Below are 25,880 nucleotides of genomic sequence, written 5' to 3' on the forward strand. Positions count from 1 at the left end.
CAAGATGGTGAACTTAAAAGCCTACCATATCAGTAATTTCACAGTAAATATAAATTGACTAAACACTCCAATTAAAAGGTAGAGATGATCAGATTGGATAAGAAAAAGCAAGACAACTATATATTGTCTGTAAGAAATTCACTTTAAATTAAAATGTATAAAGCATATTATAATAAACATGTTATATCCACTGCTTAGTTTAAGAAATAAAATGTCACAAATATAACTGAAGCCCCTTATATAAGCTTCTTGATTCTTTATCCTCCTTTCATCACAAGGTAAACATCATTCCAAAGTTAAAGTTATTGCTTTAACATTACTATGCATTTTCTTTGTATTTATTTTTACTACATATTTATATGTAGTGTGTATGTGTGTGCATATGTTTTTAAGATTTATATAATTGATACCAAAGTGTATGTATTCTCCTGCAACTTGCTTTTATCCCTCAACATTATATGTTAAGATTTATCCCTATTGATCAATGAAGGTTCCATTGTAGCGGTTTATAAATGTGATGCTGGACCAACAGCATCAGCATCACTCAGCAGTGGAAATTCTTAAGCCCCACCACTGACCTCCTGAATCAGAAACTCTGGAGGTGAGGGCTGGTAATCTGTGTTTTAATAAGACCTCCAGGTGATTACAATGTATGTTAAAGTTTGAGAACCACTACTCTAATTTATTTATTTTCACTGCTGTATAGTATTCTATTGTGTGAATATATCACAGATTAAAAAAAAACTATTATCCTACAGATGGATATTTTGGCTGTTTCCAGTTTTCCCTATTATAACTCTACAGTGTAAATTCTTGTATATGTCTCTTGTGTACACCTGTAAGAGTTTCTTTGGGATATGAAGTAGGAATAAAACTGTTAGGTTGTATGCAATGCATTTCTTCAACTTTACACTAGCCAAATTGCTCTGCAATGTGGTTATATGACAACAACAGCAAGTACTACTACCACTGCTACTACTGCTGCTGCTGTTCCTGGCAAATACTTACATAGCATACACTGCATGCCAGACATTTTTCTAACTGTTTTTCTTAGATTAACTCATCAATACTCACACTAGTCCTCTTGAGGTAGAGACTATTATTACTGTCATTTCAATCATACAGGTGGCACCAAGACATTAACTAACTTGCCCAAAGTCAAGTTAAGCCAAAGAGGCAGAGCCAGGACTTGAAACCATGCAAAATGGCTCTAGAGTCTATGCTTTCAGCCATAGTGCTATGCTGCCTCTCCCACTAGCAGTGTCTGAGGGTTCTTGTTGGTCTATATTATCATTAGGCTTGGTGTTTCCCAACTTTAAATTTGTTTTGCCAATATGATGTGTATAAAATGGTAATTCACTATAGTTTAGATGTACATTTCTCTGATTACTTAGTGCAGTCAAGGCGTCTTTTCATGTGTAGCCCATATTCAGATTTCTCTTCTATAAATTGTCTGTTGTGAAAAATGTCTTCAAAGTGACCCTTAGCTTCTTCTACAGCGTGAGGAAATTATAGTGAGGAGGGTATAAAAATGTTAAGGACTGCTGCTAAACAATGACTGAGTTTTTAAATACTTGGCCAGGATAAGAGTAGTCTCCCCTATTTTTATAAAGCTATGATTCATTCTCCACCCCACTGCAATCTGATTTGTGCTTCTACTAACTTTTTCTTTTTAAAGTGGAGCATTAAACGTAAACCAACCCTTTCTATTTATGTCAAAGTCTAAAAACATCCATTTAGAAATATGAATACAGTAAACCTGACATTTGCAACAACCAAAGGATTTTTGTCACCCCTAGTAAGACTACGCCCTTGGGAAACCTGCATTTCTAGTTGAAAATATCCCTGAAATAGATTTTACCTGGATTGGGTGTGAGGCAGTAATAACAGTCAAACAAGTTATCAGGGGCTGCTGAGGTTACCTTATAATCTTTCAATTAGAAATTACACCTTTGTTTTTTAGAATAGAGGTTATCAGGTGCTGGAAGGAGGGTGCTGGGAAGTTATTGTTTAATAGGTGTAGAGTTTCTATTTGGGATGATAAGTTCTGGAGGTGAACAGTGGTGATGGTTGTACAACACTGTAACTTACTTAATGCCACTGAATTGTACACTTAAAAATGGTTAAGATGGTAAATTCTATGTATATTTTACCACAAAAAAGTCAATAAATAGAAAAAAAGAAATTATATCTTTTTTGCTGTGTATAAAATATTATGCTTGGACTCAAGGTTTAGCAGTAAATAAGACTCCCAAGGTTCCTTGTTTTATGGAATTTCATTCTTGAGGAGACAGGGGTTCTAAAATGAAACCATGAATTACACAACTAATTGTTTAATCACTATTGGGATAATTGTCTGAAAGAGACCTCTAGCATGCTAAAGAAGATATATAGTAGGGAGCCCAGATCTGGTCTGGAGGATCAGGGGCAGTGAGATGGACAGTCTCTAAGATGGCTCCTGTCTTGGTTCAGGCTGCCATGACAAAATACCACAGACTGGGTGGCTTAAACAACAGTTCTGGAAGCTGGGAAGTCCAAGATCAAGGTGCCAGCTGATTTGGTTTCTGGGTCCCACATCCTTATAGGCCTTATCTTCAAATGCAGTCACATTGAGACTTAGAGCTTCAACAGGTGAATTGGGAGGTCGTGGGGCACAAATTAGTCCATAATAGCCCCCAGTGTTCTCTGCCTCATGGTATTCATGCCCCCGTGCAATTTCCTTCTTTGACTGTGAGCTGTATCTAGTAACTTACAAATAGAATATACTAAAAGTGATGGAATGTTACTTCCAGGATTAGTTTACAAAAGGACTGTGGCTTCTGTTGTGGATGTCTTCTCTCACTTGCTTGTTCTGACGGAAGTCAACTGCCATATTGTGAGATGCCCTATGGAGAGATCCTCATGGTAATGAAGAGAGAGAGACCTCTGGCCAACATTCAGTGAGGAACTGAAGCCCTCAATCCAATAGCCCACGAGGAACTGAATCCTGCCATCAGCAACATGAGTGAGGTTGGAAGCAAATCTTTTCCCAGTTGAGATTTCAGATGAGATTTCAGACTTTGTCGATAGCCTGACTGCAACTTTATGAGACATCTTGAGGCAGAAGCATCCAGCTAAACCATGCCTGGATTCCTGATACACAAAAATTGTGAGATAATAAATGTTTGTGTTTTTAGTTACTAAATTTTGGGTAACTTGTTATGCAGCAATAGGTAAGTAGCACAAAAGATTTCCTTGAGGGAGTGACTCTTACGTAGGAATATGAAGGATGATGGGAGTTACTAGGTGACAGAGTTTGAAGGAACGGAGGAGTGTTCTAGACAAAGACACAAAAGCCAGAGAGGCAAGGACATCTTGGCAAGAGTTCACTGGAGAGAGCAGGGTGAGACAAAGCTGGTGAAATGGGAAAGTGCTTTGGAAAGTTCAGGAACATAACAGGAGGAATGAGCACAAATCAGACAATGAAAGAGCATTTTCCTAGTTGCCTAGATGCATCCATAGAATTATAGGGTGGAGAGCACCATGATGAGAGCCAGGAGATCTGAGTCCTAGTGCTAACTCTGTGACCTCAATCAATCACTTGGTCATTCTGGTCCTCAGTTTTCTCATGTGTAAAACGGAATCTGAATTCTTTACAACTCTCATTCAAGAGTCATTATAGTTATATGAAACTATATGAGGAGAGCCATAAGACACTCCTGAAAGAAACAAAAGTAGGCTTGAGCAAAGAGAAAGACATCCTATGTTACTGGAGAAGAAGACTCAGTTTCATAGAGATGACAGTGCTCCATAGATTAATTTATAAATTTAATGCAATCCAAGTAAATCAATATCAGAGTTTTGACAGAGCTAGATAAGTTGATTATAAAGTTCATATGAAAGAATAGACAAATGAGAATACCCAGAAATAGCCTAAAAGTAGAAACAGCAAAGGGGAGGGCTAACCCTAACATATTATTACAACATGTTCTGAACCTCTATAATTAAAACTGTGATTTTGGTGTATGAACAGACAGATGAATAAAGCAAGGTAGAAAATCCAGAAATAGACCTCGGAACACATGGACATTTAGCATGTGATAAAGGTGATATCTCAAATCAGTGGGGAATATATGGACTGTTGCATAAATTATACTATACTATGGAAAAAGATAAAATTGAATGCATTCCATATAAGGAGTTGAACCCCAGTGCAGTCTCAACAAAGGCCTCTGAAGACACTATGGGAAGCTCAGAAGCAGGGATGGCCCCTCAGAGTTTTCACAAGTTGGAATAAAGGAGCTGGGTCTTTCTATCCCACAACAACCAAATGTATCAGAAGTTTAAATGCAAATAATGAAAGTATAAAAATAGTACAGGAAAATGCAGATGAATTTTTTTATTAAGTGTGGAGGAAAACTTCCCTGTGATTCAAAATCTAGAGGCAAAAAGATAAATTTGACTGCATAAAAATTTCCATGGAAAAAATATTACAAATGAAGTAAGAAAATGACAATTAGGAAACACATATTTGCAATATAGGATTCATAATGTATTACATCCCTGGCTCTAAAAAATGGAGAAAAACAACAAATAATATAGATACTTGGGCAATATATGGACAGGCAGTTCACAGAAATAGAAATGGCCCTTAAACACTTGAAATTATATTCAGTCTTATTCATAATAAGATAAATGCAAATTATAGCTGTACTAAGACATCAGGTAGGCAAAAATCCAGAATTGGACAACATGTTTGTTGGCATGACTGTGGGGAAAAAGGCATTCTCATTCATGGCTAGTGTGTGTGTAAAATGATTGAACTTCTATGGAGAGGCATTTGGCAAGATTTAGCAAAATTATATTTGCATTTACCTCTGACCCAGCAAACTCACTATCCCAGCAAACTCACTAAAGAAACACTTGCAAAAATTAAAAAAATTATGCACCAGGCTATTGACTGCAGGATTCTTTGTGGGAGCAAAAGAATTGAAACAACTCCAAGGCTTCTCAATAGGGGACTGATTGAATAAGCAATGGGATATCCACATAATGAGGATTATGCTGCTAAAAAAAAGAAGTGAGGACAATCTCTGTATACTTACGCAGCATGATCTTCAGGGTATATTGTTAAGTAACAAAACCTAAGTGAACAGTGTTTACAATATGCTAAGTTTGATTTAAAAAGGGGTAGAAGTATGTGCAAGTGTATATATGTGTATTTACTTATTTTTTAAAAAAAATGGAAAGATAAACTGAGAATAAAAATGGTTAGCTAGAGGGGAAAGGAGGGAACAGGGTAGATGAATTAGAGATGGAAGCCAGATTCCTCTGAAAGTATTCAATTCTATATTTTTATTTATTAAATGTTCTTAATAACTAAAAATTCATTTAAGCAAGTTACATTTTTATTTAAATAAAAATTTATTTTACTATTTATTATTATATATTATTAAATAACATTTATTTTTTATTTCAATAAAATTAAAGGCATTTTATTTAAATGTCTTTAACAATTTTAAAACAAAATTTAATCAGAAGAGAAAAAAGCAATACCTGAATATTGAAAAACAAATGGGCCAAACTGTATGACAAATTGGTGGCATATAGTGAATCCTGTAATGCACCAGTCAGACATCTTTCGGGGAATGAGGGACATGATCCACCAGCCAGTAGAAGTGCTAGTGGCAGAGAGATCTCAGCTGGCAGCCCTTTCTGGGAAGCACCTTGGTGGAAGAGAGGGGCTTCCTGCCCAAGGTCTCACTCCCTTCCTGGGGCAGCCTGCAGCCAGTAACTGGTTGACGCAGGGGTACAAGGTACAGCTCCTTTGCCCCATCTTGGGACAGCTCTGAAGGGCCACCCAACTTCAGAGCTCCCCAGATGGTCTGCATCGTCCTTTGTTGAGACTATATCGCAGTCCAGATTCTACTTGTGCCCTGTTTCTTTACCTTTCTTTCCAGGTGTTGCTCTCGAGAGCACTCCCTAATAAATTTCCTGCATGCAAACTCCATCTCAGCATATGCTTCCTGGGTCACTCAACTATGACAGTTGGTGCCAGGAATGCCAGGAGTGGGTCAAGAAGCAGTCACTAAGATGGTGGTGTTGGATCACCTGCTGCCAGGCTGGCAGAAGATATCATCACTTCTAGTAGAAAGTGTATAAATAGTCCCTGACGCAATTGCAGTGCATACGTTAAAAACTTTCACCATTAGCAAACTGGTGGGGAGGAAATATTCTAGTGGGTACAGTGTATCAGGTGTTAGAGATATATAGAAGAAATATGGGTGGATGTTGCTAAGCTTATTTGATGCTATTTAATGAAATACTGAGAGTGATTAATTGGTTATTAAAAACTAAACATGAAAGCTAAAGGATTTCCCTGGTAACAAATATAGAAGCTCTCATCTTCTGCAACTGGAGAGCAGGAATAGCTGAGGACCAGGTCCAGGGCTTAATCATAAGTGTAGCAGAGCCTCAAAGGAGCTTAAACTCTCAATATTGGCAAGTCTGGTATGCCAAGGACGTGGTGCTAATTAGGAAAAAGTGGGACCTTGACATATGGAATGGGGATATCTGGGTTCATGCACCTAACATATTTAATTCCCAAAGGTCCATGAACACTTTGAGCCAAGGAAATGACTCCCACCTCCCTAGGGCTAGTGATCCTCCTTTCTGCAGGACAACTCGAGCCCTTTCGGGGTCAGCTCTACCTTCCAGGCCAATACAGTAACTAGAGTTAAGTCACTGGGGATGTGATGGACCTGATGATGAAGGAAAGGGACTATACGTTAAGGTGCTCAAGATCCAGGAGGGTACACATGATGATGGAGTAAAAGGGACTATATCCTAGGAGTTCAGGATGTGGGTGAATACACATGGGACTGAATTCTGAGAGTGCTGGATCAAGAGGGATAGAATACAGAGTTGAGTAAGGGAGTTTAATTAATTTGGAAGCACTCTCCTGGGATACAGGATTTAACAACCTGGCAAGGATCTCAGGAGATGGTGTAAACATGCTGTCAGAATGGTTTCATACATATGGATAGTGATGGCCCATACTAAATGAGGTAAAGATGCCTGAATTGCCATGGAAGGCAGTAGAACAAGGGATTAAAAAGTTCAAAGAAGTGAGCATGCTAAAATGGATATACGTACTAAATATATAAGCCTGGAAAACTCACCAGGCAATAATGTTCCATGGGACAGACCAGAGGATACACCATTTACCAAAGTAATAAGGAAGGTGCTAGAGAGAAGGGAACCCAGAATCACTAATAAGTTCAGTAGTGGCTCTCCTCTGTAGACCAGACTGATGGTAGGAGATGCCAATACAAAACTGGGCTCGCTGATTGCATTGGGGATGTTAGAGATGGCTCGAGAGGCTGAGCTGATGCTGCATGACCCATGGCCCCACCATAAAGCACATTATTAGCACAGACTATGCAGCATGGTCCAAGGCCTCCAGGTAAACAAAGACAGGCAGGACATACCAAGGGTTTAGAGGTTACCTCCAAGAAGCTGGGGGGAAAGGGCCAACTTTTCTTTGGACAAGGTTAATCCTTTTACTGTTCATTTTCTCACCAGAACTTTTTATCCTCATGTACCTTTATCCTTCCATCACACCCACTTCAGACCAAGCTGGATGTCTGAGCATTGCTGGAGAAAAGCACTTGACTCTGCAGGTTGGGGGTCACTTAAATTCATGGTCTTCATCCTCATTCACCTCTTCAATGCCATCAACATTTTTTTTTTGCAGTACGCGGGCCTCTCACTGTTGTGGCCTCTCCCGTTGCAGAGCACAGGCTCCAGACGCACAGGCTCAGCGGCCATGGCTCACGGGCCTAGCTGCTCCGCGGCATGTGGGATCTTCCCAGACCGGGGCTTGAACCTGTGTCCCCTGCATAGGCAGACGGATGCTCAACCACTGCGCTCTGCCATCAATATTTTTAAACATTATTTTGCCAAATCTTCAAGCCCCTCACTCATCTCTTCCTCCCTCAGTTTAAGCATACTTTGTTCAAGGCCATCAGGCTTGGTTTCTTTAACTTCCAATACCATAGTCTAGAAAAATTATCTGTAACCACACCACTGCTACCTTTTCCATTTCAGAATTAGAGGACCAAGCCACGTTCCTCCTCTCTGAGGCCAACCCTCCCATCTATACCTTAACCCTTTTCCCTCTAATTTCCTTTAGGATCTTACTTCACCTGTCATCTCCTTTCTTAATCTTCTCTTTCTACTAGTTCCTTGATATCATCCTATAGATACACTCAGGCTTCTGTGATCCTCCCGCTGCCAAGACATCTCCCTTAATACCTTGTTTTCCTTTAACTTCTGGGCAATCTCCTCCCTCCACATCTTAGTCAAACTTCTCAAAAGAGTAGTGTATATTTACAGCCAGCACTTCCTCATTTCCAATTATAGTTGTTAAATTGATGACCCTGATGTTATATCTGACAAATGCCAAAATTATCGTACATTAAAAATAAAGATATTTCTTGCATTTAGAGAGTCAAAAACAAAAAAGCCTTTAAAAAAAGAAAAAAACTTAGTGGTTCTACTTCCTGACCTCTCTCATTCATTCCTCAGTCCACTGAAATCTAGATTTTGCCTACCACCCTTCACTAAAACTGATCCCACAAAGGTTACTCCTAAGTGCCAAATTCCATTGTCATTTTTTCAGTCTTTTTTGAAACTATTTCCTTGGTTTCTATGTTGCCACACTCATCTGGGTCTGTTCATTCTCAGATCATTCTTTTCCTATCTTCCTCTGCTTACTTCTTATGTAATTGCTCCCCAGGGCTCTGTCCTCAGCCCTCTGTTCTTTTATTCACTCATCTTGGATGACTTCATCTTCTTTTTAGGTTTTTGATAACATTTATACTCCAATGACTCCCAAATCTATATTTATATCCTGGTCTCATCTACTAAGCTTTGGATTCAAATATACAGTAACTGATATCAGGCACACTGATATTTCTACCTTTTCTAAGACTGAACTCATTATCCTGATTCTGACCCAGCCCTTCCTCAAAATCTCTCTTATTTAGGAAACCACAAGCCACAAACCACCTGGTCACACAAGATAGAAACCTGGGAGTCAGCCTTGACTCCTCTTTGTGCCTGCAGTCTTATCCTCTCCAAATCATTCTCCCCATTGCTGTCTGACTCGTCCAATCCCCCTAACTACATCTCTTGCCTCTCTCCCAACCACATATTCTCCTGCTATTTTAACCTACTTAGGTATTCACTAATGCACTTTGCTGTTTATTTTGTGCCTCGTGCATTTTTACATTTCTTTTGGGTTGCCTTTTACTACTCCTTTGCCTGTTGAATTTCTAGTTATCTTTTGAGTTTGGATTTTCACTCTGCCATCCTCTCTCATATTATTTATTATTCCAAGGCTTGGGTCATCTGATAAGTATGCCTTATATAGTTATATTTAAGTCACTAACTCAGAGATGGTGAAATGGAGAGGGTGACAGAACATTAGGGCATTTTACTAGAAACCTGCCTCCAGGTTAACATCGATCAACTAACCAATAATATTCAAGCACGGTGGTCCATCCATAAGTGAAACTCGTAACTGCAATAATATCCATTCCAAATTTCAGGTATTTACCCCTAGGGATAGCATGTTTCTAAAATAAAGCCATCCTATATGTACCCCCCTCCATATTATGGGACATTGATGTTACAAGTAACAAAAATCCAATCTTTTTTTGAATTAGAAAAAAGTAATTTATTGACTTACACAATTGAAAAAGGGGGATAAAAAATGGCTTTGGGTATTTCTAGCTCCAGGGCTCAAGGAATGGCCTCAGGATTCATTTCTTTGCTCTTTCGTTGCTCTGTCAAGCTCTCTCCACATAGTGGCAAGATGGTTACTGGCAACTCAGGCTGACTGTCTCTCATCAACCCCTGCTGAAAAAAGAATGCCTATTTACCTACTGCTCTGGCAAAAATTCAGGATTAGCTTTGATTACACTGATCTGTGTCCCATGCTTTTTCCTGACCTAATCACTGTGCCCAGGGGTGTAGAAAACACTGCTTGGCTGGGACTTGATCTGGAGTGGGACTGGCCCCACCCAAACGACCTGGGCTGAGAGTGTGTGAAAGGGATTGCCTACTAGAAAACTGTGTGCTGTAACCAGAAGAGGAAGGATGGGCAGGCAGAAACAATGGATGTTCAGTACGTTCTCCTTCAGGTTTCAGCTGTGAAGATTAGTTATATGCAGAAACAGTCCTTTAGTCATACAGCAGGAGTGGCATTGATATTTTCTAATTACTGCCAAAACAATGGCTCAAGATAGATGATTTTAAAATTAAATTATCAGTTTGGACAGGCATCCTCTAATACATAATTAGTTTATAGCTAACCAGTGGCAAACCTGTGGTAATTTAAACCACACTGACCTAGGTTCAAACCCTGGTTCAGCTCTTTTCTAGCTGTGTGGTCTTAGGTAGGTGACCCAACTTTGCTGAGTGTCAGTTTGAAGAATAATAATACTACCTTCACAGAGTTGCTCTGAGGATTAGGGATTATTTATAAGAATCACTTACATAGTACTCAGCATATGATAGGCCTTTAGTTAATGAAATATAAATATAGTACATTAAGTTACCTTGGAGTAACTTTAACTTTCTCAACTAATTTATCCTGTTATTTCACCAGAAATTAACTTGTATAAAGAACATGATTCTCAGTCTATGAACTATGGAATTTAAGAAATATAATAATAATTAAAATAATTTAAATTCTTTTTTTAAAATAGATTTATTTTTGGCTGTGTTGGGTCTTCATTGCTGCCCGCGGGCTTTCTCTAGTTGTGAGCAGGGGCTACTCTTCATTGTGGTGCACCGGCTTCTCATTGTGGTGGCTTCTCTTGTTGCAGAGCACGGGCTCTAGCTGCGTGGGCTTCAGTAGTTGTGGCACACAGGCTCAGTAGTTGTGGCTCGCGGGCTCTAGAGTGCAGGCTCAGTAGTTGTGGTGCATGGGCTTAGCTGCTGTACGGCATGTGGGACCTTCCTGGACCAGAGCTCGAACCTGTGTCCCCTGCATTGGCAGGTGGGTTCTTAACCACTGCACCACCAGGGAAGACCAATAATTTAAATTCTAATCAGAGGACCCATTCTCCTAGAGTGGAAAAAATGAATTTCAATCAATTTGGAAACCTCTCTACCATAATTTTTTGGAGCTGACCTGATTTTAGGGGAGCTGGAAGAGTTCTTATCTCATCTGCTCCTTAAGTAATTTGTACATCAGGCCTTCACTGTCTTATCTGGACCCCCATTGTTAGTACCTACAGGTTGTTGTCCACATGTCTCTTGTACATCCATTTGCCCCCTTCAGATCCAATGGCTCTTTATCCCAAGCTTTGGGTGGCGGGCATGGGAGTTAGAGGTGATTGTAGGAGTCTATCTGCTGCATCTGGGCCACACTGGAGGCGGGAATCTCCTTTGTAAGGCTGTTTCTAACCTAGTCTGCCCCAATGAATCATGCAGCTGTTTCTGACATGGAGTTAAGAAGAGAACAAGGCCCCTTTGCTTTTAGGTTTCTCAGACCTATTTAGTGTATTCCCATACTTTCTAGCATTCAGAGTACTAAAAGTAATCTTTAAGAACTCTATTTAATTTTTAGTTATTTAATTCAATTTAAGACTTTCAAGAAACAATTGTATTTGGGACTCCTTCACAACCAATGAAGATTAATTAAAAACATAATCATGCACAGTCATGCATAATAAGTCATCTTGCATTCAGACATTAAAAGACTCTCCCCAAACCAAAGACTATGAAAAAGAACATATTAAAAGTGAAATGCCTAAAATGTCTTGCTCCTCCACCAACTTCAGTAGGAAACGAGTGTTTAGTAGAGCAAATACGCAGTATTGGTGATTGCCGGAGCAAGCTAGCAGCTGACAAAGCTTCTAGACTACTGTCTCTGTCTACAAAGTCATCTCTACAATTCTGATTACCACAACTTATCTGAATAAGAAATTTTAACACTACAGTTTAAAATTTTTTCAAAATTTCTCTTGTATTTCAGAAGTTCAGATCTATGATAGTGATATTTTGCTTGGGCCTTTGGCCAAATATTCACTTTAAAACTAGGCTATTCAGCCTTCAGCTAAAATGTTTGTAGTTTCTCTAAAATGGTACCTCTTCCTTAATGATTTCCTTGTAGAAACAGATGATGAAAGAAATGAAGGTTTTTTTCCTTTTCAGTACAAAAACTTCCCGGTCTTCCCTCCGTGATCGATATGAACATTTACATAATTTCTGGGTACGCTTACCTCTTCTCTACTGGTTTCTTTCGATGCTCCTATCCCACCTACATTCCTTTCCCCCTTTTTAAAAGACTGTTTTGGATCTTAAATTCCTGAATCAAAAGAGACACAGTTTCCAAACTGCTTCTGCTCCTGCCACAGTGGGCGCTTGTGAGGTCTCAAGAAACGCCTTTTGTTGGCGACAGTAACTGTGAACCATAGGAGAAAGATCCTCAGTAGACTAGAAAATTAAGCAAGTTGTCCGTTTTATATTTACAATCTTCCGTTGTTTTAGAATGCATCCTCATATTTCCTGAAAATTCTTTCGTTTAAAGGCCAAACGTCTAAGACTGGCCGGCAACCAATATACACACCTTATTTTTAGATTTTATCTTTTAAATTTGTAAAATAAATATGGACCATATTACTGAAAACTTACAAAACAAAGAAAAAACCAGCACGCCACCGTCCAAACACAGCAATCTAAATCATTTTGACGAACTCCTCCCCGCCTTTGGCCTCTCGCTTCCAGCACCTTGTACCCTTGACGCTTGCGCGCAGCCGGAGCCGCCGCGCTCAGGGGGGGTGGCGCTGCCGAGCGCCGGTGCGCCGTCGCCATGGTAACCGCAGAAGCCCGGGCCTAGGGAGCGGTGAGTGCGGGTCGGAGGGTCGCGGGTCCGGGGTCCGAGGGGCCTGGGGTGGGCGCTCCGCATGGGCGTGGAAGAGAATGGGCATCTCCCCTCCACGCTGCTCGGCAGGGGCTGGAGGGGAGTGGGCTTCAACCGCGGCGTCCTCAGTCTTTGCCTTTGCCCCGAGCTTTGCGTAGCCGGTCACGCTCCGCGGGCGGTCCCTCGGACTTCAGGCGGAAAGGCGAACTATGGTGCGCAGACATGACCGGTATCCCCTCCGCCCCACCTCCGTGTTCTCGCACTGGGGCTGCCACTGTCTGTATCCTCGGGTCTTCCCTTTGTTTAATCCTGGGAGCCCAGGGCTGCCCTTTGAGGCCTTTCCCTTGAGCTGGGACTTAAAATCCTTAAGGGACTACATTTTCTGAAGAAAAAATTCAATTGGCTTAAAAGGCCCTTAAGATCTGTTCCTCTACCACAACTTCATAGTGTCTTGTCTGCCTTCCTTGCCTTTTGTTTATGCTAATCCCATTACTTGGATTGTCCTTGTCTCCTTTTAAGACTCCTGCTCTTCGATACTGAAGTGTCACCTCTTCTGCGAAGCCTTTCCGGGACCTCCCCACTCGGGAGTCTAATTTAGAGGTCCAGCCTCTTTACTCTCCAAGCACCCTTTGCTTATGTCCATTATGCCCCTTATCTCACTCTGTCATTGCTGATTTACTTGTGTCTTTCCCACCAGACTGGGATGCCTGTGGAGTAGGGACCTATGTGATTTTCTGTTATTAGTGCCTTAGCAGCCTCAAAAGAATTCACACTTAGTAGTTAAAATTCACACTAATTCAGTAAGGCAGAACTATTCTCAATTCACAATTGAGGAGAGTAAGTTCAGAAAAGTCGCATATTTAATAAAATAAATACAAGAATCAGGACTAAAGCATGGTCTTCTGACTCACAGTCATTCTGCCTTCAGAGTTCCAGCCCTCCCTCTCCCCTCTCCACGCTCATTTTCTATGTGAACTGTTGGTTATATGTAGTGGGCTTGCAATTTTGATTCATGTTATAACTATTCTGGGCAAAGAAAGTATCTATCCATACAGTAAATATTATAGGTATAGTAAGAATTAGAACTTAAAACTGAGAATTTAAAAAAGTTTATTGTTTTAACAATAACACAAATAAACCCACTATATATTAAACATAAGTTACATATTTATCATGGGAAAAACTGTTTTCTAAAACAAAAATGTTAGTGAGTTAAGTTTTTTCAATATCTAGAATGTTGATAAAAGGAAGAAAGGAAAAGCTATGTTAGTATGATCACCCTGTTACAACTTATATTCACAGTAAAAATACTTTAAAATATTCTAAATCTTCTATGTTATAAGAAGAAAAAACCCATAGAAAATAGAATTCTTTGCTCTGTCTTCAAAGGACAATATGATGAAAGGCATAGTTAGCGATAGACCACCAAACACATGAGAGTTTACTTTTATTCTCCTAATTAGATATTGTCTTTCAAAAGTTAGACCTAAGGATAAATGGCCTACAAGACTTCACTTTGTCCTTTTATTACAGAAAGGCTGATCCTAGTTCAGTCTAGATTTGGATTAGAACAGTCTTGGGAGCTTGACTATAGAGTGGAGTGGCTTGAGGGTTAGTCTTAGTGCAGTGGTTCTCAGAGTATGGTCTGAGAATCCCTGGGGATCACTAAGACATTTTCGGGGAGTCTGCCAGTCAAACTATCTTCATATTAATTCTTCGATGTTTTTTGCCATTGCACTCTCATTCTCTCACATGTCACAGTGGTTTGCTAGAGGCCACATGACATGTGGTATCACAATATCACACATCATTGCAGAGAATGCAGAAACATATGAGAATCCATCTGTCTTCTGTTAAGCCAGACATTAAAGAGATGTGCAAAAATGTAAAATAATGCCACTCATCATTTTTTTGTCTTTATATAGTTATTTTTTATAAGCTGTACTTTTGTGTTAACATGTAATTGTTTTAAGATGAATTAATAAATATTTTAAAGATTTCTCAGTTTTAATTTCTAATATGGTAAATACAGATAGATATAACCCTCATAAACAAAAACTTTTGGTGTTCTCAATTTCTAAGAGCGTGAAGAGCCCTGAGATCATAGAATTTGAGAACTGCTGCCCTAATCATATTACTTCTGGATTGATATGGAAATTAAACTCTATTCAAGGGTGTACCAAGGGTAGCTTTTAGTATTCTGGCCTGAATCATATTCCTAGATTTGATCTAATTTATCTCCACATCTCTGAATTAACCTGTGATTAGATTGATCTCTAGATGCAGAATAATCTGTCTGTAATCAAGTGTTCGGTGGTTGTAGAGTAGAAAGTCATTTACTCAAACCCTATGTAGGAAAACTGTGTATTAAAAAAAGAAAAGAACTAATAGAATTACCATCTTGTCTTTTGCTTCATGGATGCTTTTGCTCTAGGAATGATGGTACAATGGTGATGATAGGGTCCGCATACCAAGTGCTCACCATGTGCTTAGCACACGCATCGTCTGATTTATTTTAAGTCTCAGGATAATCATATAAACTAGGTTCTAGTGTTATTCCTAGCAGAGATTAGGTAAATTTCCCAGTATTATGTAGCTAATAAGTTGCAGGGTTGCATTGTGTACTCAAGTCTTTCTGACTCCAAAATCCATTGCTCTTGGATGTGAAGAAAAGCAGGGGGAATTGCAAGCCTGATGTTAAGAGTTATTGAATGCATATGACAAGCCAGGAATTGTGGTAAGTCTGAAAGTGACACAAGAGAAACAAAAGTTTGATACTTGCTCCTATCCAGTTTACAGTCAAATTGAGTTGGTGTTTTAAGTACTTGAAACAAATAGAAAATAATACAATACCATATTTGGTAGATTGTATGGTATAGAATATATGTAATGACCTTTGAAGTTCAGAGGAGGGAAAGGCCTGGGTACATTCTAGAGAGTAGTGAAGAAACGTTTTAGGAAGAAGGTAGGTTTATAGCTTGGCCTACGTAGGATTTGGCTAGTAGGAGTGGAGGAGAAAAAGAAAGCTATTCTAGGCCTAGCAGGAATACATCTGAAATACAAATAGAATTTTCTCAGTATCTTCAAGGTCTCATGTCTGGGCCTCTGATGGACCAGTGAGGAAAGGCATTTCAAACACATCCTGCCTCTATTCTCTAAGGTTTGAATATAGATATCTTTAGTAGAATGTTCCAGAATATCACGTTATTAGTAAGGTGACAAAATAATTTATTGTGTAGTAGTAATGGACGCTTTGAGAGTGAAAGAGGATGCTATTAAAAATCACATCAGGGCTGGGGTTTCCCTGGTGGCGCAGTGGTTAAGAATCCGCCTGCCGATGCAGGGGACACAGGTTGGAGCAGTGGTGTGGGAAGATCCCACATACCGCAGAGCAACTAAGCCTGTGTGCCACAACTGCTGAGCCTGTGCTCTAGAGCCCATGCTCCGCAACAAGAGAAGCCACCGCAATGAGAAGCCCACCCACTGCAACGAAGAGTAGCCCCCACTCACAGCAACTAGAGAAAGCCTGTGCGCAGCAACGAAGACCCAGCGCAGCCAAAAATAAATTAAAAAAAAAAATCACACCAGGGGAAGAGATGTCACTGGAACTGTCCTGGGTGCATGAGGACATATGTCACCTAAGCTATAAACCACAAGCACATGTTATCTAACTTCTGTTAGACCCTCTCTTGTTGATTTCATGGTAGTTTCCTTAGTGGTTATACAAGACTAATATTTTTTCACACTGTGGGTTGTGACCCATTAGTGGGTCATGAAATCAATTTAGTGGGTGGCACCCAGCCTTAAAAAATAGATGGGATTAAAAACATCAGTATGTTACATGTAGTAAGGATAAATGATATTTTGTTTAATTATATGTATGCAAATATACCCATAAATGCAATGTGCCCAAGATAAAAATGTCCATTACTACTGAAAAATTAATTCTTTGGTTACCCTATTAATAGATGTTATATATGTTTACATGTATAATTAAAACAAGATATGACAAGCTACTATATGCTATGTATTATAATTGAAGTAATATATATGTATTTGGACAGGACATCTACCTCATGGTCTAAATGAGCTGTGTAAGCTCTAGGTATCAGGCTTGCAATCCAGTGAGAAGGAATTACACTTTTCTAGAAGTTACATACTATCAATACATATCTACTTACATCTTATTGTTTACTACTTGGACATATGGCCACACCATATTACAAGAGTGCCTGGGAAATAGTTTTATTCCAATATAAATATTGGTTAAAAAAAAGTATGGTTAAAAGAAAAGAGGGAGGGAGATTAGATTTTGAGAAAGAACTAATTATCTGAGTGCTCTACTTACCAGGGGCCCACATGATTAGGGAGGCTGGATGAGCAGGAACCAGGGGAGCTCTGGGGGGCTCACACCACAAGAACCACAGCATGTTCTCATAGCAGGAAGTTCGATCAGTACACTGTTGCTGTCACTTGTTGAATGTCCTTCAAGGAGCCTCATGTCCTTGTGGCCCATGTTCAAGAGTCAAGATCCTGTTTTTTTTTATATGTAGAAGCTAAAAAACCCCAAACTCATAGATGCAGAGAACAGATTGGTAGTTGCCAGAGGCAGGTGTAGGGGGTGGGTGAAATAAATGAAGGTGGTCAAAAGGACTTCCAGTTGCAAGATAAATACCTTCTGGGGAAGTACTGTACAGCATGGTGACTATAGTTAACAATATTGTATTGCATTGAATACAATATTGTATTTGAAAGTTGCTAAGAGATTAGATCTTAAATGTTTTCATCACAGGAAAAAACTTTTTTGTAACTATGCGAGGTGATGGATATTAACTAAACATATTGTGGTAATCATCTTGCAATATATACATATATCAAATCATTATGTTGTACACCTTAAACTAATACAGTGTTATATGTCAACAACAACAAAAATAATACAATGATTAACAACAACAAAAAGTCAAGATCCTGGGACTTAGTAGCTGATTAGCTGAACCTAACTTATGTGCCTGCTCCCAAGCTTGTGCTGAGATGGAGAGAAGTAGGATCATGCCTCTCTGGCTTCTGTAGTGGGGAGTTAGCTTTATCTTCCATTAGGAGAATTTTTTAAAATGGAGATTGGGATTCTTTAAGGAAGTGAGTGTGTGTGTGTTTATGTGTACAGGGATGTGTGTTGGGAGGGTGGATTGTGGATGTCAGGCACTCAGAGGATTATAAGCTTCCTCTATATTCATTCTGTAAAATGAAGGGATTGACTAAAACAGTCTCAAAGATAAGATTTGGACCAGATTTTATGGTGGAGTCATGATTGATTGGCTAACTCAACTCCCATCCCCAACCCCATCTACCTTGCTTGCTTCTGTTACTGAGGCAGGAAAATCAAGAAACTTTTTTTTTCCTTCTCTTAAATATAAGGAAACAATCTGGCCTTTGAGATATAACTGGAAGTTTGTTGGGTCTTGTTAGGAAAGATTTTTTTTTTCACTTTCCTCTCAAAAGGGATGAATGCCACTAGTGTCCTCAGGGGGATTCCCCCTTTTTACTGCTATAAATGCAGACGTGATGCCAGGAATTATGACAGTCATCTTGTCACCATTAGGCAACAGCCATGATGATGGAAGTCTTATGAACTGTGATAGAATAGAAAAATAGAGCTTAGATCTATATTTTTGAGCTGCTGAACGATCTCCACCTTTAAACTTCCTGCTGTGAGAAAATCATCTCCTACTTTTAAAAGTCAATCCTATTATTTTTCTATTATTTGCAATCAGAGAATTCCTAACTTCAACAGATTATAAGTATTATACACATTTAGTGACGGTAGAGATTAATATGGGGCTATGGTATAAAGAGATATTATTCTAACTAGATTTCCATTCCTTCTGAATTGTGAATGACCAAATCTTGCCAATTCTTTATGGCACAGCTTAAATGCCATATTCTTTACTAGAAATGTGATTCCCTTTATCCCATTCCCTGCATCTTTACCCACCCCCTCAACACTATCTTGAATCTTGTGTTCAATCTTGCTTTTCTTCTTCTTTTTAAAATAGTGTTATTGTACCTACTTATATTCCTAAAAAGTCTATTTTAACTTAATTTTTATTATTTTAATTTTTTTCCTTGTTGGTTATTTTAAATATAGCAGTGTGTACATGTCAATCCCAAACTCCCTAACTGTCCCTCCCCCTATCCCTCCCCCTTGGTAACCATAATTTTAATTGCTTTGAACTTTACAAAAATATATCTTGGTATATTCAATCTTTTGGATTTACTTTTTTCAGCTAATACTGTATTGCTAATATTCATTTATATCGTTGTGTGCCTTAGTTATTTATAGCTGTATAACAAACTGTCCTCAAAGTTGGTAGCTTAAAATAGCACATTCAGTATCTTACAGTTTCTCTGGGTTAAGAATCAGGGCACAGCTTAGCTGGATCTTTTACTTCAGGGTCTCTCACGAGGCTGCAGTCAAGGCGTTGCCTGGGACCACAGTCATCTCAAAGTTCAGCTGGAGCAGATCCACTTCCAAACTCATTCAGTGGTTGGTGGCAGAATTAAATTCCTCACTGACTATTGTACCGAGGGCCTCGGTTCCCTCTGGCTGTTGGCCGGAGGTTACCAGGAGGTGGGGTAGGGTCATGGGAGCCATATCAGAAGCTGCCTTCCACATAGTATATTACTGTAATTTCTTCATTTTGACTACCATATACAATTTTGTGTGAATATACCACAGTTTATGCTCCTGTTCATAGGCATTGGATTTTTTTTCCTGCCCAGGATTTTTGCTTTTATGAACAGCTGCAAACATTTTTGTACACATGAGGGAACGATGCTACTCTTCTCTGAATCATCCCCAATTTAATATGTGTTCTGACAAAGTGAGTACTATTAAGACTTACTTGATTAACTTTACCAGGACTTAATCTGGTCCCTTCTAAACTCCCATAGCACTTCATATTTTATGATTCTTAGCACTTGTCACCATTTATTACACTTATTTTGTACATGTCATATTTTCTCCTTTGTAATAGTAAGTTGTTAAGGGCAGGAAATAAATTTGATTTTTCTTGGTAATTTACATAGTACCTATACAGCACTTAGTATATTAGTAGGCTTTCAGTAAGTATTACTGAGTGAATGAATTCTGTCTAAATGTCAGTGCCTGATTTTTAAGTTCTTAATAATCTGGCTTCAGTGATCCAGCTGTATTTCTCACTTCTCCCCACCACGGACCCTTGTTTAGGCAGGTGAGCCTCTTTAACATTCTCTTTCAATCTTTTCCTAATGAATCTCACCCAGGTTGATATTTCTTCTCCTGTTCCTACTGAATTTACTGTTTACATCACACATTCAGCATTTTAGTATATATTCAGGCAGTGTGTTGGTGCACAATAAACTTTATTGATTGAATGGATGCAGTATCTTATTTTATAACTGGTTTATTTTGAACCAGTTAAGTACTTTCATTTCATTCAGTTGACTGAATGTCAGTTGAGTGATCAAACAAATAAATAAATAATGATTTGTTTGAGTAGATTTCTATTACTTTTTTTGGTCTCAGGTATTTTTGGAGTTAATGGAGTCAGAAGGACCCCCAGAGTCAGAGAGTTCAGAAAAATCAATATTTTTCTCACAGCAAGAAGAAGAGGAAGAAGATGATAATGAAGAAGAAGAAGAAGAATCCAAAGAAGCAGAGGAAACTGTCACCATTAATCCCCTCTTACCCCCTGCTCTCACAGGGGATGTAGAAGGTTTGCAGAAGATTTTTGAGGATCCTGAGAACCCTCACCATGAACAGGCCATGCAGTTACTCTTGGAAGAAGACATTGTTGGGAGAAATTTGTTGTATGCAGCTTGCATGGCTGGGCAAAGTGATGTGATTAGAGCTTTAGCCAAATATGGTGTGAATCTGAATGAAAAAACCACCAGAGGTATTTCGTCTTTTTTCTCTTATCAGTATTACTTATGACTACCTAAAGATGCTATGTATTATCTTTAAATTTGGATAAATTTGATGTGCCTGCTTTATATTTTGCATATGTTGTGTGTGTGTGTGTGTGTGTGTGTATACACACATATGAATGTGTGTATATGCATGTTGATGTATTTAGTATAGCATAGTAGTTAAGAACACAGAATTCACTATTTATTAGCTGTGTGACTAGGGCAAGTTACTTAATCTTTTTGTGTCTCTGTTTCATCTACAAAATGGGGATGATTGTATTTTCTTTATAGGGTTTTCCTTATAGGTTATGAAGATTAAATATGATAAATATAAAGTTGGTATACAGTAAATGCTCAATAATATTATTATCTCTTTCCTTTGAAGATTTATTTTTTGTAGTCATTATCCAATTAACTCTTTAAATTCAGTCACTTGTTTTTTCAGATTGCAAATATAAAACATGGTCATTGTAGAAAATAAAACAATGATCTTTAGCAAATAGGGACTATACATTTTCTTCATGCTCACATGGAACAATTTTAAAAATTGATATGTTAGGCCATAAAGGAAGTGTCTACAAATACCAAAGAATCCGTAGCATGCAGTCTGTGGTCTCTGACAACAATAAAATAAAATTAGAAAATAGTAACAAAAAGATAACTGAAAATTCCTATAATTTTGGAAACAAAAACACACTTTAAATTATCTGTTGGTGACAAAAGATATAATAGAAATTATGAAATATTTAAGTGGCAACAGGATCTAGTTATGTCAGAACCTGTGGAATAAAACTAAAATTCTAATTTAATGCATATATTAGAATATAAGAAATATTGAAAATTAGAAAGCAGTGTATTTAACTCAAGGAGTTAGAAAAAGAACAACTGAAAATCCAAATAAAGAAGAAGAGAAAATAATAGAGTAAAATAATGACATTGAAAATAAAGAAACAATAGAGAGGGAATTCCCTGGTGGTCCAGTGGTTAGTACTCCACTCTTCCACTGCAGGTGTCCCAGGTTCAGTCCGATCCCTTGTTGACTAAGATCCCTGATCCTGCAAGCTGTACAGTGCAGCCAAAAAAACCCACCAAAAAACAAACAAACAAACAAACAAAAAACCACAATAGAATCAACAAAACCAAAATCTGGTTTAGTGAAAAAGAGTTGAAAAACCTTTGATAATATTGATAGTTTTTGATATGTGTTATAAGAAAGAGAGAGCATAAACAACATTTGGAATTTTAAAAATGAAGCATTCACACAGGAAAAACTAAGATTTAAAAAATTCCTAGAAAGTATCATAAACAACTTTGTGACAGTACATTTGAAAACTTGGATGAAATGGACAATTTTCCAATAAAATATAAATTACCAAAATTGATTCAAGAAAAAACTAGGAACTTGACTAGAACAATAGTTATTTAAAAAAATTGAATAAGTAATCAAAATCTGCCTCATTGTCCCACCCCCACCTAATTTCAAACTCAAATGTTTTAAAAGGTAAGGTTTACTACACTTGTAGGGAAGAAGTAATCTCTAGCTGATACAAAGGTTCCAGAGAATGTAAAGAGAGTTGGAAAACTACTTAACTTATTTTATGAGAGATAACTTTTATAGCAAAACTAGTTAAGGACAGCACTAGAAAGGAAAATTATAGGCCAGTCATTTAATAACACAGATGCAAACATCTTAAATAAAATATTAACAAATTGAATCTAAGATTGTGTGTTAAAACATTTATTGGACTAGGTTGGGTTTATCCCATTAATGCAGGATGGTTTTAACATTAGAAAAAAATGTTAGTATAATTCACTACATTAAAAGATTAAATAAACAAAACCACATGATCATATCAATAGATGTAGAAAAGTCTTTTGAAAGAAAATGCAGCACTCGTTCATGATGAAAGCTTTTAGGGAAATAGGAACAGAAGAAGCCTTCCTTAAGGCTATTGAAAACCTGAAGCAAACTTACCTAGTATTGAATCTTACCTATGACTTGGGCAAATTATATAACCTTTCCATGCTACAGTTTCTTCACCCAAAAAATGGGACTGATAGTAATATCTAAAATCATACTACATAAAAGAAAATGAGAGCCCCAAATCAATATCTGACAGTGTGCCTCTAGTACTATTCAAGGAAGGTGGTGTTCTGACTAGTTGATATGAGTATTGCCATCCTCTTGTTAGGTATCCTCTTGTGTGGATATAGGTGTACAGTCTTTCAAGTTTGATGATGTGCTCTAAGATAATCCATTTCTTCATTCTGATATCATGCTTGCCATGAAATCTTGTTTAGCAGAGGTTGAAGGTGCATCCTGCTTGCTTCTTGCTGCTTATAGTAAAATGGAGAGGAGAGAAATTGAGAGAACTGGTAAATTAAAAGGAACCAGGACTTGATGATTTGGGAAATTCTAAGCTTATTTGGCATTCCATGAAGATGATTTTATAATGGAAAGTATGCATGAACTGGCAAACCTAATTGTACCAATTTGACAATTATTATTTTAATCATTATAAAATAATGAATTACATTACAGTTTACCAGTAAATTTCTTGTTTGGTTGGTATTGACTCAGTTCCCATGAGCTTGTTCATGTGGGAGAACAGATCAATTCAGGGTTTTTTGCATTTTTTTGGGGGGAGAACATTTATGTTCTACTCTCAGCAAATTTCAGTTATACAATATAGTTATTAACTATAGTCATCATGTTATACATTAGGTCCTCAGACCTTTTTCATCTTGTAACTGAAAGTTTGTACCCTTTTACCAACCCCTCCCTGTTTACCCCACCCCTCAAGCCCCTGGTAACCACTTTTCTACTCTGTTTCCATGGGTTTAACTTATAATTTTTATTTTAGATTCCACATATAAGTGATACCATGCAGTATTTGGCTTTTTCTATCTGGCTTATTTCACTTAGTATAATGCCCTTGAGGTTCATCCACGTCACAAATGACAGAATTTTCTTTTTTTTTTTAAAGGATGATAATTGTGTGCGTATATGTGAACACTATTAATTTTTGGAACATAAGAAGCCATTGGCCTAAAATTAAGGGACTTCTGGTTGAAGAACTGCAGGTAGATATCTCTAAAGTAAGAAGATGTATGCCATTTATTTGTGGATGATACTCAGATGGATAGGAAGGAAAATGATTTTCCAGGTGATTGATGGATCACATTGCTTTCAGGATTTCCTTTCCTTTTAAATACTGAAGAATTGGACACTTTTGATCCAAAGGGAGGAGAATGAAACAGTTCTTACAGTCTCAGCTCTCTGTACTGCTGACTTCTGGTGTATTGGGAAGTGCCTTTTTTTCTGTTTGAGCCAAGGACAGGTGTGTGCAGTTTGCAGTTTATTGATGGTGGAACCTCCTCTGGTTCTGGCAAGGCTTTGGTCTCTAAACCTGGCCATACTCAAACAGGCATGATCAGAACTAATTACTGTTTTAAACTCTGTCTTTCCATACAATCAGCAAACATTTGTTAAGGATGGAGGACTAGCCAGGTCTTGTGCTGGGAACTTGGGAAAGATGAGTGAATTCAACAAACTTGGACTAGTTCACAGTTTAGCAGAAAACATATGTGTAAATAGATAATTAATATACAGTGGGACAGGGTACAGTGATAGCTCAGAGGAGAGATTAGTCAACTTTACGTGGAAGTGTTGGACATGGTCAAGGAAGGCTTCACAGAGGAGGCACTATATTGAATTTTTTTTTTTTTTTTTTTGGCTGCACCGCCCAGCATGCGAGATCTTAGTTGCCTGACCAGGGATCAAACCCGCGCCCCCTGCAGTGGAAGCGCGGAATCTTAACCACTGGACTGCCACGGCAGTCCAATATATTGAATCTTGAAGAATGACCAAGAGTTTACCAGACAAAGGAGGTTGAAGGATTGGTCATGGCAGGCAGTATAGTAACTGTACTATCAGATTTTAGTGTTACAATATTGTTGTTATTCTGGTATACTTACCCACTATTTTAGGTAATGAAATACTGGCCTTTTTATAGGTATAATAGTTTTATTTGGTATTTAAAAAATATGAAATCAGACTCATTTATGGGTTGAGAACAATTTCAATGATTTAATTGCTCAGTGTATATAAAAAGACTAACTGAAGATTACAAACTTAAACGGTCCATATTGTGGTATTACAAAATTTCTATTGTAAGAATAATTCTTAAGTTCACAAACTTCCCAAACAAGTAGAATGTGAATCTCATAGTTTTGAAATTGATCAGGAAACTGAAATGGAATCTCTCTCTGTATATGTGGAAACTAAAAAAGACAAATATGAACCAGCAATGTTTTCTTTGGCGATAAAGATTACAACTTACTCTCAATAAAAAGATTGCAGTTCTATCAAAAAAGCAAAAAGCTGTTCGGAGATATCTCTCTCTTTTAAAATTAGAGTTGAGGTAATTCGAAGGAAAATATTTGGTATTGGTTTATAACTACTTCCAACTAATGTTGAGTGAGAAAAACTTCAGTAGCTGAAAAAATTTGTACAGAAATATCCTGTTGATACCATTGACACACTTAAAAAATCAAATAATGTTTTATTTGCAATTTTCATGATTATAGTTTCTTCATTTTTATAGTATTTGTGTTTTTTAAAATTAATTAATTAATTAATTAATTTTTGGCTGCATTGGGTCTTCGTTGCTGCGTGGGCTTTCTCTAGTTGTGGTGAGTGGGGGCTACTCTTTGTTGTGGTGTGTGGGCTTCACATTGCGGTGGCTTCTCTTGTTGCAGAGCACAGGTTCTAGGCACGCGGGCTTCAGTAGTTGTGGCACGCGGACTCAGTAGCTGTGGCGCAAGGGCTTAGTTGCTTTGCAGCATGTGGGATCTTCCCGGACCAGGGCTCAAACCCGTGTCCCCTGCATTGGCAGGCGGATTCTTAACCACGGTACCACCAGGGAAGTCCCTAGTATTTGTTTTTTAATCTTTAATTTTGATTTGTTTTATCTGACAATTTATATTGCTAATAGAATGACAATATATACTT

General features: G+C 38.1%; 1 protein-coding gene across 5 annotated transcripts in view; it reads left to right on the forward strand.

Annotated features, from left to right (window-relative positions):
* The first annotated feature begins 12,783 nt into the window (after positions 1–12,783).
* Positions 12,784–25,880, forward strand: part of SLC9C2 (solute carrier family 9 member C2 (putative)) — a 272,343-nt gene continuing 259,246 nt past the window's right edge. For all 5 annotated transcript variants that reach the window (XR_007479644.1, XR_007479647.1, XM_049715795.1 and 2 more), the window contains exons 1-2: positions 12,784–12,898; positions 20,484–20,853. Coding sequence is in view for 3 of the 5 variants with exons in the window: in XM_049715795.1 (XP_049571752.1) it covers positions 20,499–20,853 (355 nt within the window). In the remaining 2 variants the exon portion in view is untranslated. The remainder of the gene's footprint in view (positions 12,899–20,483; positions 20,854–25,880) is intronic.

The sequence above is a fragment of the Orcinus orca genome, chromosome 1, assembly GCF_937001465.1.
Source record: "Orcinus orca chromosome 1, mOrcOrc1.1, whole genome shotgun sequence".
NCBI lineage: Eukaryota > Metazoa > Chordata > Mammalia > Artiodactyla > Delphinidae > Orcinus > Orcinus orca.